The sequence below is a fragment of the Prionailurus viverrinus genome, chromosome B3 (assembly GCF_022837055.1).
Source record: "Prionailurus viverrinus isolate Anna chromosome B3, UM_Priviv_1.0, whole genome shotgun sequence".
Lineage (NCBI taxonomy): Eukaryota > Metazoa > Chordata > Mammalia > Carnivora > Felidae > Prionailurus > Prionailurus viverrinus.
The window spans coordinates 24,774,369-24,795,090 of record NC_062566.1 but is presented as its reverse complement, the minus strand read 5'-3'; the positions used below and the strand labels follow the sequence as shown (position 1 = coordinate 24,795,090).

General features: G+C 39.2%; 1 protein-coding gene across 7 annotated transcripts in view; it reads left to right on the top strand.

Moving 5' to 3' along the window:
- The window catches only part of SCAPER (S-phase cyclin A associated protein in the ER), a 532,470-nt gene that overhangs the window by 382,328 nt on the left and 129,420 nt on the right, over nt 1-20,722 (top strand). For all 7 annotated transcript variants that reach the window (XM_047863178.1, XM_047863179.1, XM_047863174.1 and 4 more), the window contains one exon: nt 7,067-7,190. In XM_047863178.1, coding sequence (XP_047719134.1) covers nt 7,067-7,190 — 124 coding nt within the window. The remainder of the gene's footprint in view (nt 1-7,066; nt 7,191-20,722) is intronic.

Sequence of the window (20,722 nt, the reverse complement as noted above, 5' to 3'; positions counted from 1 at the left end):
TAACTAACTAAAAGGTCTGACTGTTAAAACAGCATTATTTATAACATCAAAAATTAAACACAAAAATGGTAAGGGAGTGGTTGAAATAAATATTATATCCATAGTATAACACTCTTAATCCTTTTTAAAATTATGCAGTATTTCTCGGTGTAATTATTTTAATCAGAGAAGGAACTTAAAATAAGACATTAGAGGCTTACAAAATTGTTGGAAACTATTGTAGACCTCTGGATTGACTGCAAAACAATATGTTAGACTACATAAAATTGTTTAGTTTCAATACATAAAATAATACTGTGAAAATAATATGAGCAAAATGAAAGGCAGTAGATAAATTGGAAAAAGCATGGGGTTTTTTTCCAGATTAACTCCAAAACAATACCAAACATATCCACTGGGGGCACTGCTCCCTCTGAAGCCAACACACAAGTTGGGAAGGAAATAAGGATGCCATGCACAACTGTCTCTCACACCAGGGAAACTACAGAATGGGTACAGATCAGAGATTAGGAAATCACATAAATTAGCATAATCCCACTGGTTCTTGACACCCAGAAGCTGGAAGATGGAACCTGGAATGCTGCTGCAGGAAAGCCTCACATTTCCGAGTCTTGCTTAATAGCAACAAGAGCCAAAGAAAGATGACCTTGACTCAGTTCAGCCTCCAAATCCCATGTGGTAATAGTTGTGTAGAGGGAAAAAAACTCTTCAGTATGTATAGATTATGTCTAGAAGGATATGTAAACTAGTAACCATGGTGATTTCTAAGGTGGGAAATTGAGTGGCTGAGGAACATAAGTAAGAGGGCAATGCTTTTGACTACTTACCTTTTTTTGTGCATGTTATACTATGGTTGTCATTCCTAGTCAAAAAGTTACAAGGTAAATTTTAATTTATCAAAGCTCAGTAGTTTTTATGCACCCCATGGGAACACACCTTAAGTTCTCTGAAGAACCATTCAAGGCTCTGAAGGAGGGAACATAGTAGGACTCTGGGTTCCTCACTTCTGCTTCAGTCAGAACAACTCTGGTTTTATCAGTTCTGTGGTTTAAGCATCTAAATAAGATTGTGTAAGCTTTGAATCTTCTGAGTAAGAAAGCATTCTGCTGCTTTTATAAAAAACTGAAGACCATTATTACAGGAGAATATTAAATGTCATGGAGAAATATTCATTATGTATTTCTTAAATAAATGTACATTTATAATATTGGAAAAAAGGGTGGGGTGCCTAGTGGCTCAGTCCATTGAGCATTTGGCTCTTGATTTCAGTTCAGGTCATGATCTCATGGTTTGTGGCTTTGAGCCCCACGTCAGACTCTGTGCTGGCAGTGCAAAGCTTGCTTGGGATTCTCTCTCTCTCCCTCTCTCTGCCCCTCCCCCACTCATGCTGGCTCCCCTCTCAAAAACACATAAATAAACTTAAAAAAAAAATAGAACAAAAGACCAGACGTACAAATGATAGCTTTTTGCTATTTCTTTGTCCTTGTCTTTCCCAAATTTATTATAATAATTTTTAAAATTATTTTTATTATTTATTTATTTATTTTGGATTTTTTGGTGCCAAAACCCAGGAACGAATTAAAAATTATTTTTATAGGGGGTGCCTAACTGGCTCAGTAACTCTAGATCTCAGGGTTGTGAGTTCAAGCCCCACGCTGGGTGTGGAGGCTATTTTAATGAAACAAATAAAAAATATTTTTAAATGTTTGTATTATTTCATTTTTTAATCTAATTTATTGTCAAATTGGCTTACATACAACACTCAGTGCTCATCCCAACAAGTGCCCTCCTCAGTGCCCATCACCCATTTTCCCTTTCCCCAACCCACCCCATCCACCCTCAGTTTGTTCTCTGTATTTAAGAATCTCTTGTGGTTTGCCTCCCTCCCTCTCTGTTTGTAACTATTTTTTTCCCCTTCCCTTCCCCCATGGTCTTCTGTTAAGTTTCTCAAGATCCACATATGAGTGAAAACATATGATATCTCTTCTTCTCTGACTGACTTCTTTCACTCGAATAATACCTTCCAGTTCCATCCACATTGCTGCAAATGGGATGATTTCATTCTTTCTCCTTGCCAAGTAATATTCCATTGTATATATAAACCACAACTTCTTTATCCATTCATCAGTTGATGGACATTTAGGCTCTTTCCATAATTTGGCTATTGTTGAAAGTGCTGCTATAAACATTGGGGTAAAAGTGCCCCTATGCATCAGCACTTCTATATCCCTTGGGTAAATTCCTAGCAGTGCTATTGCTGGGTCATAGGGTAGATCTATTTTTAACTTTTTGAGGAAGCTCCACACTGTTTTCCAGAGCGGCTGCACCAGTTTGCATTCCCACCAACAGCACAAGAGGGTTCCCCGTTTCTCTACATTCTCGCCAACATCTGTAGTCGCCTGAATTGTTCATTTTAGCCACTCTGACCGGCGTGAGGTGGTACCTCAGTGTGGTTTTGATTTGTATTTCCCTGATGAGGAGTGATGTTGAGCATCTTTTCATGTGTCCGTTGGCCATGTGGATGTCTTCTTTAGAAAAGTGTCTATTCATATCTTCTGCCCATTCTTCACTGGATTATTTCTTTTTTGGATGTGGAGTTTGGTGAGTTCTTTATAGATTTTGGATACTAGCCCTTGGTCTGATAGGTCATTTGCAAATGTATTTTCCCATTCCGTTGGTTGCCTTTTAGTTTTGTTGATGGTTTCCTTTGCAGTACAGAAGATTTTTATCTTCACGAGGTCCCAATAGTTCATTTTTGCTTTTGTTTCCCTGGCCTTCGGAGATGTGTCGAGTAAGGAGTTGCCATGGCTGAGCTCAAAGAGGTTGTTGCCTGTTTTCTCCTCTAGGGTTCTGATGGTTTCTTGTCTCACATTCAGGTCCTTCATCCATTCTTACTTTATTTTTGTGTATGGTATAAGAAAGTGGTCTAGTTTCATTCTTCTGCATGTTGCTGTCCAGTTCTCCCAGCACCATTTGCTAACAAGACTGCCTTTTTTTCCATTGGATATTCTTTCCTGCTTTGTCAAAGATGAGTTGGCCATACATTTGTGGGTCCAATTCTGGGCTCTCTATTCTATTCCATTGGTCTATGTGTCCATTTTTGTGACAATACCACACTGTCTTGATAATTACAGCTTTGGAGTAGAGGCTAAAGTCTAGGTCACAAAAATCCTTCAATAAATATAAAAGAATTGAGATCATACCATGCACACTTTCAGATCACAATGCTATGAAACTTGAAATCAACCACAGGAAAAGTTTTGGAAAACTTCCAAATGCATGGAGGTTAAAGAACATCTTACTAAAGAATGAATGGGTCAACCAGACAATTAAAGAAGATATTTAAAAATATATAGAAACAAATGAAAATGAAAACAACAACAATCCAAACCCTTTGAGATGCAGCAAAGGCAGTCCTAAGAGGAAAATACATTGTAATCCAGGCCCATCTCAAGAAACAAGAAAAATCCCAAATACAAAATAATGGTATACCTAAAGGAACTAGAAGCAGAATAACAAAGAAACCCCAATCCCAGCAGAAGAAGAGAAATAATAAAGATCCAAGCAGAAATAAACCATGTAGAATCAAAAAAACAAATACAAAAACAAAAAAAAAACAGGAGAACAGATCAGTGAAACCAGTTGGTTTTTTGAAAAAATAAACAAAATTGATAAACCCCTAGCCAGACTTCTCAAAAAGAAAAGAGAGAGGACCCAAATAGATAAAAATCATGAATGAAAATGGATTTATCACAACCAATTCCTCAGAAGTACAAACAATTATCATAGAATACTATGAAAAACTATATGCTTACAAACTGGACAACCTGGAAGAAATGAACAAATTCCTAAACACCCACACACTACCAAAACTCAAATGGGAAGAAATAGAAAATATGAACAGACCCATAACTAGTGAATAAATTGAATCAGTTATCAAAAATCTCCCAACAAATAAGAGTCCAGGACCAGATGACTTCCCTGGGGAATTCTACCAGGCATTTAAAGCAGAGTTAATACCTATTCTTCTCAAGCTGTTCCAAAAAATAGAAAGGGAAGGAAAACTTCCAGACTCGTTCTATGAAGCCAGCATTACCTTGATTCCCAAACCAGACAGAGACCCCGCTAAAAAGGAGAATTACAGGCCAATATCCCTGATGAACATGGATGCAAAAATTCTCAACAAGATACTAGCAAATCAAATTCAACAGCATATAAAAAGAATTATTCACCATGATCAAGTATTCGTTCCTGGACTGCAGGGGTGGTTCAATATTCGCAAATCAGTCAATGTGATACATCACATTAATAAAAGAAAAGATAGGAACCATATGATCAATGCAGAAAAAAGCATTTGACAAAATTCAGCATCCTTTCTTAATAAAACCCCTCGAGGAAGTCAGGATAGAAGGAACATACTTAAACATCACAAAAGCTATATATGAAAGGCCCACAGCTAATGTCATCCTCAATGGTGAAAAACTGAGAGCTTTCCCCCTGAGATTAGGAACACGACAGGCATGTCCACTCTCACCACTGTTGTTTAACATAGTGTTGGAAGTCCTAGCCTCAGCAATCAGACAACAAAATGAAATAAAAGGCATCAAAATTGGTAAAGAAGAAGTCAAACTTTCACTTTTTGCAGATGACCTGATACTCTCTACATGGAAAACCCGAAAGACTCCACCAAAAGACTGCTAGAACTGATACATGAATTCAGCAAAGTCTCAGGATACAAAAATCTATGTACAGAAGTTGGTTGCATTTTTATACACCAATAATGAAGCAACAGAAAAAAAAATAAACTGATCCCATTTAAAATTGCACCAAGAACCATAAAATACCTAGGAATAAACCTAACCAAGCATGTAAAATATCTGTATGCTAAAAATTATGGAAACCTTATGAAGGAAATTGAAGAAGACACAAAGAAATGGAAGAACATTCCATGCTCATGGATTGGAAGAATAAATGTTGTTAAAATGTCAATACTACCCAAAGCAATCTACACATTCAATGCAATCCCAATCAAAGTTGCACCGGCATTCTTCTCAAAGCTAGAACAAACAATCCTAAAATTTGTATGGAACCACAAAAGACCCTGAATACCCATAGTTAATACTGAAGAAGAAAACCAAAGCGGGAGGCATCACAGTCCCAAATAAAAATTATTTTTATAATTATAAGGACAAGTTATTTTTTAAGTAAAAAGAAAAGGACTATTTTGCAAAATCCAGATATTTCATCTGGTAAATGAAATGCTAATTTGCATTTGTGAAGGACTTCCTAAGTAGAGACTCCAAACAATATATTATAAATGGGTTTCATATGGACCAACATTTTTCTGTACAACCTCAGGGATTTAATGAGGCTAGACAGAGGTGAGCCTCCTCCTGGCACCCTGCAGTCTAGAGTCCTTTCATGGTTCATGCCAGTGTACCGTGAAGACATTTGGGAAACAATGTGCTTCATGATTCTGGAAATAATAGCTTTTATAGATGTTTAATTTGAGTCAATTTTTTAACATTTCATTTGTGCCTTATTCATAACAAGAATAATAAGATTAATAATCCTAATAAAGCCTATCACTTATTTTTAACCTTCTGCCAGGCACTTTCCTAAGTACTTTACATCTATTATCTCACTTAATCCTCATAACACTCATGTGGAGTCTAGGTATTATTATCCTGGTTTTATAGGTGAGAAAATGGATGCTAAGATGTACACATATTTTTAGGAAACTATAATTATATAAAGCAAAGTCCAACTGTATCAGATAATGGATAATTACAACAGGGGCTCTCTTCAGCATTTCTCTCCCACATGAGACAGAGAGCTTGACTGTTTTGTTCACCTAACTGTGCCTGAAAGATCATAGGAACTTAGATATTTGTTAGATGAACACTCACATGGTGGTTCTTTGACCAGTGGCTCTCCACTTCGGGTGCACATCACAATTGCTCCATAGAGCTTTTGAAACATGCAGATGTCTAGAACTCACCCAACTAGCATCTCCAAGGGAGGAACTCAGGCAGGTATTTATTTTTAAAGATGTGCAGGTGATTCCAGTGCTCCAACTATTGAGCCCCTACTCTAGAGCAGCAGGGACTTGCAAGTACATCTGAATCACTGGCAGAATTGGTTAAAGCACGGATTGCAGGAATCTATCCCCAGAGTTTCTATTTAGTAGGTCTGGGGTGGGGGCCTGAGAATTTGCATTTCTAAGAAGTTCCCAGGTGATATTGATGCTTCTGGTCCTGTAGGATTATTGTCCTACAGGGTTGGTTGTAAGGGACGAAATCAAAACATTTATATGTAGAATTTAAGCAGGAGATTTAGTCAGGCCAGAATCCACATTGATCACTCAGGCAATGCAGGTTTTAAACACAATCTTCAGAGCACCTGAAGAGTACCCACTGAGTTTGTGGCTCCAGACATTTCTTTGAACAGTGGCATATGAATTTGTTTTATTCCCTAAGAGGAATACATTTCCTCTTAATGTTAACTGATCCTAAGATCAGTTTGACCTGAGACTACTGTGCGGAGCCCATGCCCACTCAGGCGCCAAGCAGGCGTGGTGCTCACTCCCCAGAACCCCGCCACTCTTGTCTCAGAGGGAAAGCCTGTAGTTTCTCCTCATGTGTTCTCCCTTCTTCATTCATCTGCCTTTATCTAGGACCAGGAGGTTTGGGAACAGGAGCTTAGACCCTTCTGTTTCTGGACTTTATTCAAAAATGTCTATGTCCCAAAGTTACTGGGTGATAGATACCTAATTTTAGATTATTAGGACATTATCAGATAGACTAGTAAACACATTTCCATTATCTGCTATACAACTAAGAAATTAGTAAGAGGTAAGTATTAGATACTGACAAACACTAGGCTTTGGATAAATTATAAGCTTTTGTATCTAGCTGATGAGCCTTGTACCTGATATTTTGCTTTTTTTTTTTTCAGGGTGATTTCCATCCTGTGCCTGTTGCCTTTGTACGATTCATTTTATGTATTTTAAATTGTTTAGAGAAGAGCTGCTCAAGTTTTATAAATGGTGTTTCTCTCCTATTAGGTCTCTCTGCAATGCAATCAATGTTTACAACCTCACCTGCAGTGACTGCTCAGAAAATTGCACCGATGTTCTGTTTAGTAACAAGATTACCTTCTTAATGGACCTCCTGATACACCAGTTGACGGTATGTAATATTAGCGTTCTGAGTTAGAAGCAGGTAAGGTTTGGGAAATAGTCCCTGTGGAGAAAATGAAAAGAATTCAGCTTATTTACCCTCCAGATGAAAAAGTGAAGATGACGGAGAGAGTAAACTGGAGACTAGCAAAGAAACCTCTTAATTTGAAAATCTCATATTGGATTCTCCTCTAAGTTCCAATATTTAATGGATAATATACTTATAACACTTGCCAACTTCACAAATTTACATGGTTAAACTGAGGCTTTAGAATCAGTTGGACTCAAAGCCAAACCTCTGAGCCCACAGGAATGAGGGCTGTAGAAAGGAAGAAAGCTTGGGAAAGCCTTGAAACCTCTCTTGCCAACACAGTTAAAAGGGTCAGTTTAAAAAGGACTTTTTGATGGCCCTTGATATATACTTTTTTGAATCAAGAAACTCCTCTGTCAAAAAAGAGTAAACCTGTTACTCTTTTGACGTGAGAACAAGCAGCCAATTGTTGTTCACAGATGTTGAAAGAGGTAGTAAGCTCACTATAATATCCAAAGGTTTAGGTCTGTCAACTGCAGCCTCCAGAATACAGCCCTGGGGCCAGAAGTTTCCTGGTGAAGTTTCTGAGCTCCTGAGGTATTGGCACAAAATCTCTCTCAAGCTGCAAGTTTACAACACAGGAGATTTATTTTTTAGAACAGATTTGCTTTTACTCAGCACATAGTTCTAATTCTTCTTCCTAAACTACATGCCTTTTGCACTATCCCCTCCTCAGTCTGGTTAATTTCTGTACATTCTTCAGACCTTAACTGAAACATAATGGCACCTTCCTCATGAAATCTTCCCCAACCTGACTCTCCCCAAGTACAGGTTAGGAATTTTTTTTATGTGCTCCTAGGCAGTACATCTTTCATAGAACTGATCACATTGAATTGCAATTAACAATTTTTCCATTTCCCCATTAGCCATAGAATCAACAAGGATAGGAGGCAACTTATCACCCTCTCCAGGATCCTAACACAGTGCCTGACACTTAGTAGATTTAGTACATCATTGGTGAATATATGAGCAAACAAGTGAATCCCCACATCTCAAGCTAAGAATCATAAAGGGAATGAAGAGGTCCTTACAGGCAGGCATACTGACAATGAGAAGGGACAACAGTGAGAGAGAACAAAGGCACAGACCTAGAACTGTTTACACAGTACAGCAATGGCTATTTATAGTGATGACTAAGGGTCATCATCACTTGAAGGGTAAATTATATTTGGTATTATCTATAAAAGAAGGCATTAAAATATGGGTAAGACATTTTAGCCCAAAATCCTACTCAAAATAGTTGAAAGGCAGGGACAAGGAGAAAAGACAGCGTTTGTTATATGGCCTCATATTCTAGACATTTTAATATATATCACCACATTTAATTTATCTAAACTTAAAGTTAGTATTATTATCCCATTTTACCAGTATGGAAACTTGAGTCCCAGAGAGTTTGGCTTGCCCAAGACAGCATAGAAAGTCATGGAGCCAAGAGTCAAATGTAGGTCTCTCAAACCCAAATTGAGGGACATTCCACACAGTGACTAACTGCTACTTTTCAAAAGTGTCAATGTCATGAATGACAAGGGAAGAGAGGAGAACTATCACAGACTGGAGGAGGCTAAGAAGATCTGACAAGTAACTGAAATGTGTGATCCTAGACCAGAAAAAGGACATTAGTGGTAAAACTGGGAAATTCAAATAAAGTCTATAGAATGGTTAATTTTATTGACTCAATGTTAATTTCCTGCTTTCAATAATTATAGTATGATTTTGTAAGATGTTAGCAATAGGGGATACAGGGTGAAGAGAACTCACTATTTTTGAAACATATCTGTTAGTTTAAAATTAATTTAAAATAAATTTAAAAAAATTATAAAAGGGGGCACCTGGGTGGCTCAGTCAGTTGAATATCTGACTTGATCTCAGCTCGGGTCTTGATCTCAGGGTCATGAGTTTGGGCCTCTCATTGGGGTCCACGCTGGGTGTGGAGCCTACTTAAAACAAAACAAAACAAAATAAAACAAAAAAACATGCTTCCCCGCTGTTCCATGTTGTATCATCTGGAAGAATGTATTCTGTGGAACTTTTTCTATGTTGGTAATGGAAGAAAAGACATTAATATGTACTTTGACCAGAACAAATAACAACAGAGATGGCCTTTGGAATGTGAAGGGATGAATAAGATTTACAGACAGGATCTTCCATCTTAGCTCTTCAGTCCTTTCTATTCTTACTGAAAAATATCATATGCAGTAGTTTATTATTCTCACACTAAATAAAGTGCCTACTATTTCCACTTAGAGAGAAGCACAGAATATAATCTGCACCATCCAGGAAATCCCAGTTTAGGAGTAGGAACAGATAGATAGATTGCATATAGTAAACAGTGTGATGGCAGCATATACAGACTACAGTGGAGCACAGGAAGGTGTTTTATAGCCTGGGACATCACAAAGCAGGGACATTTGAGCTAGACCTTAGCTCCTCATTTACTAAGTGCCTACCATGTGCCAGGAGCTTGTAAGTAGCTTGATCCTCTCCTTCTTCCTTGAATAATATACCCTTGCTTATGACTTCATGGTTTCTTGACACTCAGAAAAGCTTTTAATCTCCTGACCGGTGGGTTTCACCACGTTCTGTGTTTAGTTTTCTCAGTTCAGGACTGTAGTCCTGGGACATTTATTTGCCAAATACATTTTATTCCTCCTTTCCTTATACGTGGCACTTCTTGGTTTTTACAGATCTTTTAGGCTGCTTTCAATGCTAATACAGCTGTGACTGAGTTTGCGACAGTTGGCAGAGGAGATTGTGTTTCCTAATTTGGGGAGAAAAGGGATGGAGATGGTTAGGGATGGTGATTTTACATTTCTTGAAATCACTTGAATACGTTTCCATTTTTCTTGATAACTGGTTTTGATAACCATGTAACTGAAATATGGACCACTAACTTGCAGTACCTATTAAGTAATGGAGAGAAAATAGTCATCAACACATTTTACAGAAGGATGAGAAAGAAGCTAATTAAGTGAAGTCTGGTGAGATATATAAGACACATAATAATGAGGCACTTCAACCTTCTTGAGCAAACTGAGATGGTTTAGAAGAAAAAAAATTTTTTTGGTCTAGCTGCTTGAAATTTGTTTTAGCACTCTTTAAATTTTTTTTTTCAACGTTTATTTATTTTTGGGACAGAGAGAGACAGAGCATGAACAGGCGAGGGGCAGAGAGAGAGGGAGACACAGAATCGGAAACAGGCTCCAGGCTCTGAGCCATCAGCCCAGAGCCCGACGCGGGGCTCGAACTCACGGACCGCGAGATCGTGACCTGGCTGAAGTCGGACACTTAACCGACTGCGCCACCCAGGTGCCCCATCACTCTTATATTTTATTTGAACTATGTGCAAAGCACTGTACAGATGCCAGGGTTACAGAGAACATTGGACACAGTTCTTTCACTCCAGAAGCCTACAGTTAAGGAAGAACTTGCACACACAAATACTAAAGAAAAGCTGTGAGAAGTTTTTAATGTAATGAGAGCTACAGAGTATCCTAAGCAATCTAGAAGAGTACCTGACACATAAGTGGTGCTCCTCAAATATCTGATGAGTGAATGAGTGAATTCTAACTTGGAACATTAAAGAGGCTTAGGGAAGAAATTGGACTTCACTGTGCCTTGAGGAAGGGTGGAAATTCCTTTCTAGGTTAGGATTTTTACAGAAGATAAATTAGCACAAGTGGCACGGTAAAGTATACCTTGCAACAGAGATTCTAAGTAGGATTTTTGGGATAAGCTCTTCAGAAGTTTATTTGGAGCCCTGTGAAAACAATACATTTAGATAGACATGATTTAGGTTGAAAGCTAGCATAAATGTATTATATTCCAAGAAGCATGAAAGTTTTAAACTATGTTAAAGCAGATTACTGTCATTCCAGAAGCATGGTTCAACATCTCTGTGCCTAAATTTTCCCAGTGCACAGAACAGTGGGTCTCTAGCTTCAAAATGTCTCCTTGAAGAGACCAAATATGCACATTGGAGGGCAATGAAAAGACCAGTGAAAAGAGAAAGATGGCAGAACAGGAAGTCCTAGCCCTCCTTCCCCCACAGAGACACCAACATAATAGTATATGGACCAAAATACCATTGTGAGAATTCCAGAAGACAGTTAAGTTGTTGAAATACCCCCAGGCAGTCTCAAAGCCAAGAACAACCACTTCGAAATGAATAAGAAGAATGGTTTTACTTTACTTGTGTTTACCCCCTCCCTAAGCCAGCAAAGCTCAGCACTGGCAGACAATACCCCAGTTCATGAGTTCTCTTCTAGGAGGGAGAGGGGAGTAGAGTGTAAGTCTGGCGTTTTGGCTTTTTGGAGAGCTTCCCAAGGGTCTTGAACCTGTTTCACCTGACTCAGGGCACTGACAAGGAGTTGGCATATTTTGGATGCCTGGAAGCACCTGAGAACATGAGAGAGCAGGGCAGCTTGCTGTTGTAGAACCAGAGAACTTAATGTTGCAGACAGACCCCAGAGGGAGCAAGAGATTATGATGTCCTGAAAAGAAACCAGCAAAACTCTCTACTTGAGAAATTATACACGCAGACCCAGAGAAGTCACATCACCCATCAAAAGGTTTCAGAAACCCCTAGATTCTCTAACCAAGGTGACTGGTGTCTTCCTCTCTACAAAGCCAAGATGTAAAGTCTAAAAGAGATGCCTTTTTTTTTCCAAATGTACAGATTCCAACACAAAGGTATAAGATACACAAAGAAACAGTGAAATATGGCCTATACAAAAGAACAAGATAAATCTACAGAAACCAGTCTTAAAGAAGCAGGTATAGGTGATTTTAAGGAGGGGGAGGCGGCAAGATGGCGGCTTAGGAGGACGCTGGGCTCACCGCACGTCCTGCTGATCACTTAGATTCCATCTACACCTGCCTAAATAACCCAGAAAACCGCCAGAGGATTAGCAGAACAGAGTCGCCGGAGCCAAATGCAGACGAGAGGCCCACGGAAGAGGGTAGGAAGGGCGGCGAGGCGGTGCGCGCTCCACGGACTGGCGGGAGGGAGCCGGGGCGGAGGGGCGGCTCGCGGGCCAAGCAGAGCCCCCGAGTCGGGCTTGCAAAAGCGGAGGGGCCGGGCGGACTGTGTTCCGACAGCAAGCGCGACTTAGCGTCTGGGAGGTCAGAAATTAACAGCTCTGCTCGGAAAGCGGGAAGGCTGGAGGACAAAGGGAGGGAGAGCTGCTGAGCCCCCTGACAACAGAGCTCAGTTTGGTGGGGAACAAAGGCGCTCGCCAGCACCATCTCCCCCGCCCATCCCCCAGCCGATATCCCAAAGGGAACCGGATCCTGCCAGGGAACTTGCTCGCTCCGCGCAAACACCCAACTCTGCGCTTCTGCGGAGCCAAACCTCCGTCAGCGGATCTGACTCCCTCCCGCTGCCACAGGGCCCCTCCTGAAGTGGATCACCTAAGGAGAAGCGATCTAAGCCTGCCCCTCCTGCCCCCGAGCACCTTGCCTACCCACCCCAGCTAATACGCCAGATCCCCAGCATCACAAGCCTGGCAGGGTGCAAGTAGCCCAGACGAGCCACACCACCCCACAGTGAATCCCACCCCTAGGAGAGGGGAAGAGAAGGCACACACCAGTCTGACTGTGGCCCCAGCGGTGGGCTGGGGGCAGACATCAGGTCTGACTGCGGCCCCGCCCACCAACTCCAGGTATACACCACAGCACAGGGGAAGTGCCCTGCAGGTCCTCACCACGCCAGGGACTATCCAAAATGACCAAGCGGAAGAACTCCCCTCAGAAGAATCTCCAGGAAATAACAACAGCTAATGAGCTGATCAAAAAGGATTTAAATAATATAACAGAAAGTGAATTTAGAATAATAGTCATAAAATTAATCGCTGGGCTTGAAAACAGTATACAGGACAGCAGAGAATCTCTTGCTACAGAGATCAAGGGACTAAGGAACAGTCACGAGGAGCTGAAAAACGCATTAAACGAAATGCATAACAAAATGGAAACCACCACAGCTCGGCTTGAAGAGGCAGAGGAGAGAATAGGTGAACTAGAAGATAAAGTTATGGAAAAAGAGGAAGCTGAGAAAAAGAGAGATAAAAAAATCCAGGAGTATGAGGGGAAAATTAGAGAATTAAGTGATACACTAAAAAGAAATAATATACGCATAATTGGTATCCCAGAGGAGGAAGAGAGAGGGAAAGGTGCTGAAGGGGTACTTGAAGAAATCATAGCTGAGAACTTCCCTGAACTGGGGAAGGAAAAAGGCATTGAAATCCAAGAGGCACAGAGAACTCCCTTCAGACGTAACTTGAATCGATCTTCTGCACGACATATCATAGTGAAACTGGCAAAATACAAGGATAAAGAGAAAATTCTGAAAGCAGCAAGGGGTAAACGTGCCCTCACATATAAAGGGAGACCTATAAGACTCGTGACTGATCTCTCTTTTGAAACTTGGCAGGCCAGAAAGAATTGGCAAGAGATTTTCAGGGTGCTAGACAGAAAAAATATGCAGCCAAGAATCCTTTATCCAGCAAGTCTGTCATTTAGAATAGAAGGAGAGATAAAGGTCTTCCCAAACAAACAAAAACTGAAGGAATTTGTCACCACTAAACCAGCCCTACAAGAGATCCTAAGGGGGACCCTGTGAGACAAAGTCCCAGAGACATCACTATAAGCATAAAACATACAGACATCACAATGACTCTAAACCCGTATCTTTCTATAATAACACTGAATGTAAATGGATTAAATGCGCCAACCAAAAGACATAGGGTATCAGAATGGATAAAAAAACAAGACCCATCTATTTGCTGTCTACAAGAGACTCATTTTAGACCTGAGGACACCTTTAGATTGAGAGTGAGGGGATGGAGAACTATTTATCATGCGACTGGAAGCCAAAAGAAAGCTGGAGTAGCCATACTTATATCAGACAAACTAGACTTTAAATTAAAGGCTGTAACAAGAGATGAAGAAGGACATTATATAATAGTTACAGGGTCTATCCATCAGGAAGAGCTAACAATTATAAATGTCTATGCACCGAATACCGGAGCCCCCAAATATATAAAACAATTACTCATAAACATAAGCAACCTTATTGATAAGAATGTGGTAATTGCAGGGGACTTTAATACACCACTTACAGAAATGGATAGATCAACTAGACACACGGTCAATAAAGAAACAAGGGCCCTGAATGAGACATTGGATGAGATGGACTTGACAGATATATTTAGAACTCTGCATCCCAAAGCAACAGAATATACTTTCTTCTCGAGTGCACATGGAACATTCTCCAAGATAGATCATATACTGGGTCACAAAACAGCCCTTCATAAGTTTACCAGAATTGAAATTATACCATGCTTACTTTCAGACCACAATGCCATGAAGCTTGAAATCAACCACAGGAAAAAGTCTGGAAAACCTCCAAAAGCATGGAGGTTAAAGAACACCCTACTAACGAATGAGTGGGTCAACCAGGCAATTAGAGAAGAAATTAAAAAATATATGGAAACAAACGAAAATGAAAATACAACAATCCAAACGCTTTGGGACGCAGCAAAGGCAGTCCTGAGAGGAAAATACATTGCAATCCAGGCCTATCTCAAGAAACAAGAAAAATCCCAAATACAAAATCTAACAGCACACCTAAAGGAACTAGAAGCAGAACAGCAAAGGCAGCCTAAGCCCAGCAGAAGAAGAGAAATAATAAAGATCAGAGCAGAAATAAACAATATAGAAACTAAAAAAACTGTAGAGCAGATCAACGAAACCAAGAGTTGGTTTTTTGAAAAAATAAACAAAATTGACAAACCTCTAGCCAGGCTTCTCAAAAAGAAAAGGGAGATGACCCAAATAGATAAAATCATGAATGAAAATGGAACTATTACAACCAATCCCTCAGAGATACAAACAATTATCAGGGAATACTATGAAAACTTATATGCCAACAAATTGGACAACCTGGAAGAAATGGACGAATTCCTGAACACCCACACGCTTCCAAAACTCAATCAGGAGGAAATAGAAAGCTTGAACAGACCCATAACCAGCGAAGAAATTGAATCGGTTATCAAAAATCTCCCAACAAATAAGAGTCCAGGACCAGATGGCTTCCCAGGGGAGTTCTACCAGACGTTTAAAGCAGAGATAATACCTATCCTTCTCAAGCTATTCCAAGAAATAGAAAGGGAAGGAAAACTTCCAGACTCATTCTATGAAGCCAGTATTACTTTGATTCCTAAACCAGACAGAGACCCAGTAAAAAAAGAGAACTACAGGCCAATATCCCTGATGAATATGGATGCAAAAATTCTCAATAAGATACTAGCAAATCGAATTCAACGGCATATAAAAAGAATTATTCACCATGATCAAGTGGGATTCATTCCTGGGATGCAGGGCTGGTTCAACATTCGCAAATCAATCAACGTGATACATCACATTAACAAAAAAAGAGAGAAGAACCATATGATCCTGTCAATCGATGCAGAAAAGGCCTTCGACAAAATCCAGCACCCTTTCTTAATAAAAACCCTTGAGAAAGTCGGGATAGAAGGAACATACTTAAAGATCATAAAAGCCATTTATGAAAAGCCCACAGCTAACATCATCCTCAACGGGGAAAAACTGAAAGCTTTTTCCCTGAGATCAGGAACACGACAAGGATGCCCACTCTCACCGCTGCTGTTTAACATAGTGCTGGAAGTTCTAGCATCAGCAATCAGACAACAAAAGGAAATCAAAGGCATCAAAATTGGCAAAGATGAAGTCAAGCTTTCACTTTTTGCAGATGACATGATATTATACATGGAAAATCCGATAGACTCCACCAAAAGTCTGCTAGAACTGATACAGGAATTCAGCAAAGTTGCAGGCTACAAAATCAATGTACAGAAATCAGTTGCATTCTTATACACTAACAATGAAGCAACAGAAAGACAAATAAAGAAACTGATCCCATTCACAATTGCACCAAGAAGCATAAAATACCTAGGAATAAATCTAACCAAAGATGTAAAGGATCTGTATGCTGAAAACTATAGAAAGCTTCTGAAGGAAATTGAAGAAGATTTAAAGAAATGGAAAGACATTCCCTGCTCATGGATTGGAAAAATAAATATTGTCAAAATGTCAATACTACCCAAAGCTATCTACACATTCAATGCAATCCCAATCAAAATTGCACCAGCATTCTTCTCGAAACTAGAACAAGCAATCCTAAAATTCATATGGAACCACAAAAGGCCCCGAATAGCCAAAGGAATTTTGAAGAAGACCAAAGCAGGAGGCATCACAATCCCAGACTTTAGCCTCTACTACAAAGCTGTCATCATCAAGACAGCATGGTATTGGCACCAAAACAGACACATAGACCAATGGAATAGAATAGAAACCCCAGAACTAGACCCACAAAAGTATGGCCAACTCATCTTTGACAAAGCAGGAAAGAACATCCAATGGAAAAAAGACAGCCTCTTTAACAAATGGTGCTGGGAGAACTGGACAGCATCATGCAGAAGGTTGAAACTAGACCACTTTCTCACACCATTCACAAAAATAAACTCAAAATGGATAAAGGACCTAAATGTGAGACAGGAAACCATCAAAACCTTAGAGGAGAAAGCAGGAAAAGACCTCTCTGACCTCAGCCGTAGCAATCTCTTACTCGACACATCCCCAAAGGCAAGGGAATTAAAAGCAAAAGTGAATTACTGGGACCTTATGAAGATAAAAAGCTTCTGCACAGCAAAGGAAACAACCAACAAAACTAAAAGGCAACCAACGGAATGGGAAAAGATATTTGCAAATGACATATCGGACAAAGGGCTAGTATCCAAAATCTATAAAGAGCTCACCAAACTCCACACCCGAAAAACAAATAACCCAGTGAAGAAATGGGCAGAAAACATGAATAGACACTTCTCTAAAGAAGACATCCGGATGGCCAACAGACACATGAAAAGATGTTCAGCGTCGCTCCTTATCAGGGAAATACAAATCAAAACCACACTCAGGTATCACCTCACGCCAGTCAGAGTGGCCAAAATGAACAAATCAGGAGACTATAGATGCTGGAGAGGATGTGGAGAAACGGGAACCCTCTTGCACTGTTGGTGGGAATGCAAATTGGTGCAGCCGCTCTGGAAAGCAGTGTGGAGGTTCCTCAGAAAATTAAAAATAGACCTACCCTATGACCCAGCAATAGCACTGCTAGGAATTTACCCAAGGGATACAGGAGCACTGATGCATAGGGCCACTTGTACCCCAGTGTTCATAGCAGCACTCTCAACAATAGCCAAATTATGGAAAGAGCCTAAATGTCCATCAACTGATGAATGGATAAAGAAATTGTGGTTTATATACACAATGGAATATTACGTGGCAATGAGAAAAAATGAAATATGGCCTTTTGTAGCAACGTGGATGGAACTGGAGAGTGTGATGCTAAGTGAAATAAGCCATACAGAGAAAGACAGATACCATATGGTCTCACTCTTATGTGGATCCTGAGAAACTTAACAGGAACCCATGGGGGAGGGGAAGGAAAAAAAAAAAAAAAGAGGTTAGAAAGGGAGAGAGCCAAAGCATAAGAGACTGTTAAAAACTGAGAACAAACTGAGGGTTGATGGGGGGTGGGAGGGAGGAGAGGGCGGGTGATGGGTATTGAGGAGGGCACCTTTTGGGATGAGCACTGGGTGTTGTATGGAAACCAATTTGTCAATAAATTTCAGAAAAAAAAAAAGAAAAAAAAAAAAAAGAAGCAGGTATATGAATTAACTGACAAAGAATTCAAAATAATTATCATAAAGATGTTCAATGAGCTCAAGAAAATGATACATGAACAAAATGAAAATGACAGAGATAGAAAATATTTTTTAAAAAAGCAAGTTTTAGAGCTGAAGAAAACAATAATTGAACTGAAAAATCAGGTAGAGGAGTTCACAAGCAGACTTGATGAAATAGAAGAAAGAATGAGTGAACTTAAAGACAAGTCATCTGAAATTATGCAGTCACAAGGATAAAAAGGAAAAATAATGAAAAATAGTGAAGAATGCCTCGGGGACATATGCAGTACCATCAGACAGACCAATATACACATTATGGTACTCCCAAAAGGAGGAGAGAGAATGGGGCAGAAAGCTGTTTTAAAGAATAATAGCTAAAAATTTCCCTGTCTGGGGAAGGAAATGGACATCCAGATTCAAGAAGTCCCACAGAATCCAACTATAATGAACCCAAAAAATCCACACAGAGAAACATTATAATCAACTTGTCAAAAGTCAGAGACAAAGAGAACTTTGAAAGCAGTAAGAAGAAAGTGACTTGTCATGTACAAGGGAACCTTTATAAAATCAGTGATTTCTCACCAGAAACCCTGTAGGCTAGAAGGGATAGAAGGATATATTCAAAATGCTAAAAGAAAAAACAATGCCAACCAAGAAAACTATACCCAGTCAAACCATCCTTAAGAAATGAAGAAATTAAAAACTTTCCCAGATAATCAAAACCTAAGAATTCATCACCACTAGCCCTGCCTTACAGAAATTAGAAAATGAGGGGCACCAGTCTGGCTCAGGCAGTAGAGCATGTAACTCTTGATCTTGGGTTGTGAATTTGAGCCCCACGTTGGATGTAGAGGTTACTTAAAAATAAAATCTTTTAAAAAAATTTTAAAAAGAAATTGTAAGGTGAGTCCTTCAAGTAGGAGCAAAAAGATGTTAAATGGCAATACAAAAGCATATAAAAGTACAGTTGATCCTTGAACAACATGGGTTTGAACTGCATGGGTCCACTTACATGTGGGTATTTTAAATAAATAAATGTTAATAAATAAATAAATGTAGGTAGGTTAAACTCCCCAATAAAAATGCATACAGTGACTGAATGGATCAAAAAACAAGATCTAACTATATACTGTCTACTCAAATAGACTCAAGAGACTCACTTTAGAAGGACAGTTTTCAATTTTCTGGGAAGATACTGTAAATACATAGGCACCCATCAGGGCACCCAAATACAGGAAGCAAACATTGAAAGAATTGAAGGGAGAAAAAGACAGAAACACAATAAAAGTAGGGGATTTCAATACCCCAATTTGAATAATGGATAAACATCCAGAAAGAAAACCAATTAGGGAACCAGATGGTTTAAACAACACTGCAGACCAAATGCACCTAACACACATATACCAAATACTCCACCCAACAGCAGCAAAATACACATTTTTCTCAAGCACACACGGGACATTCTCTGGTATAGATCACATATTAGTTCACAAACAAGTCAACAAATCTAAGAATAAGATATGCCTCATCTTTATCCATTCTTTCATGTGTCAATGGATAGTTGGGACTGCTTCCATAATTTGGCTATTGCAAATAATGCTGTAATAAACATGGGGTACATCTATCTTTTTTTATTAGTGTTTTCATATTCTCTGGGTAAATACCCAGTAGTGGAATTACTGGATCATATAGTAGTTCTATTTTTAATTTTTTGATGAACCTCCATACTGTTTTCCATAGTGGCTGTGCCAATTTGCATTCCCACCAGCAGTGTACTAAGGTTCCTTTTTCTCCACATCCTTGCTAACATAATGTTTCTTGTGTTTTTGATGTTAGCCATTCTGACAGGTATGAGGTGATATCTCATTGTGGTTTTTATTTTCATTTCCCAGACGTTTAAGGATTTGGAGCATCTTTTCATGTGTCTGTTGTCTATCTGTCTTCTTTAGGGAAATGTCTGTTCACGTTTTCTGCCCATTTTTTAATTGGATTACTTGTTTTTTGAGTATTGAGTTGTTGTTTGAGTGTTGAGTTCTTTATATATTTTGGATACTAACCCTTTATCCAGATATGTCATTTGCAAATATCTTTTTCCATTCAGTAGGTTGTCTTATAGTTTGTTGATTGTTTCCCTTTCCATGCAGAAGCTTTTGAATTTCATTTGTCCCAATAGTTTATTTTTGCTTTTGCTTTCCTTGCCTCAAGAGACAAATCTAGAAAGATGTTGCTACCACTGATGTCAAAGAAATTACTGCCTGTTTTCTTTGAGGATTTTTATGGTTTTAGGTCTCACATTTAAGTCTTTAAGCCATTTTTAGTTTATTTTTGAGTATGGTGTAACAAAGTCGTCCAGTTTTATTCTTTTGCATGTGGCTGTCTAGTTTTCCCGGCACCATTTGTTGAACAGACTCTCTTTTTCCCATTGCATATTCTTGCCTCCTTTGTCAAAGATTAATTGACCATACAGTTGTGGGTTTATTTCTGGGCTCTCTATTCTGTTCCATTGATCTATGTGTCTCTTTTTGTGCCAATTCCATAATGTTCTGATTAACTATAGCTTAGTAGTATATCTGAAAATCTAGGATTGTGATACCTCCAGTTTTGTTCTCCTTTTTCAAGATTGCTTTAGCTATTTGGGTTTTTTTGTGTGTGTGATTCCATACACATTTTAGGATTATTTGTCCTAGT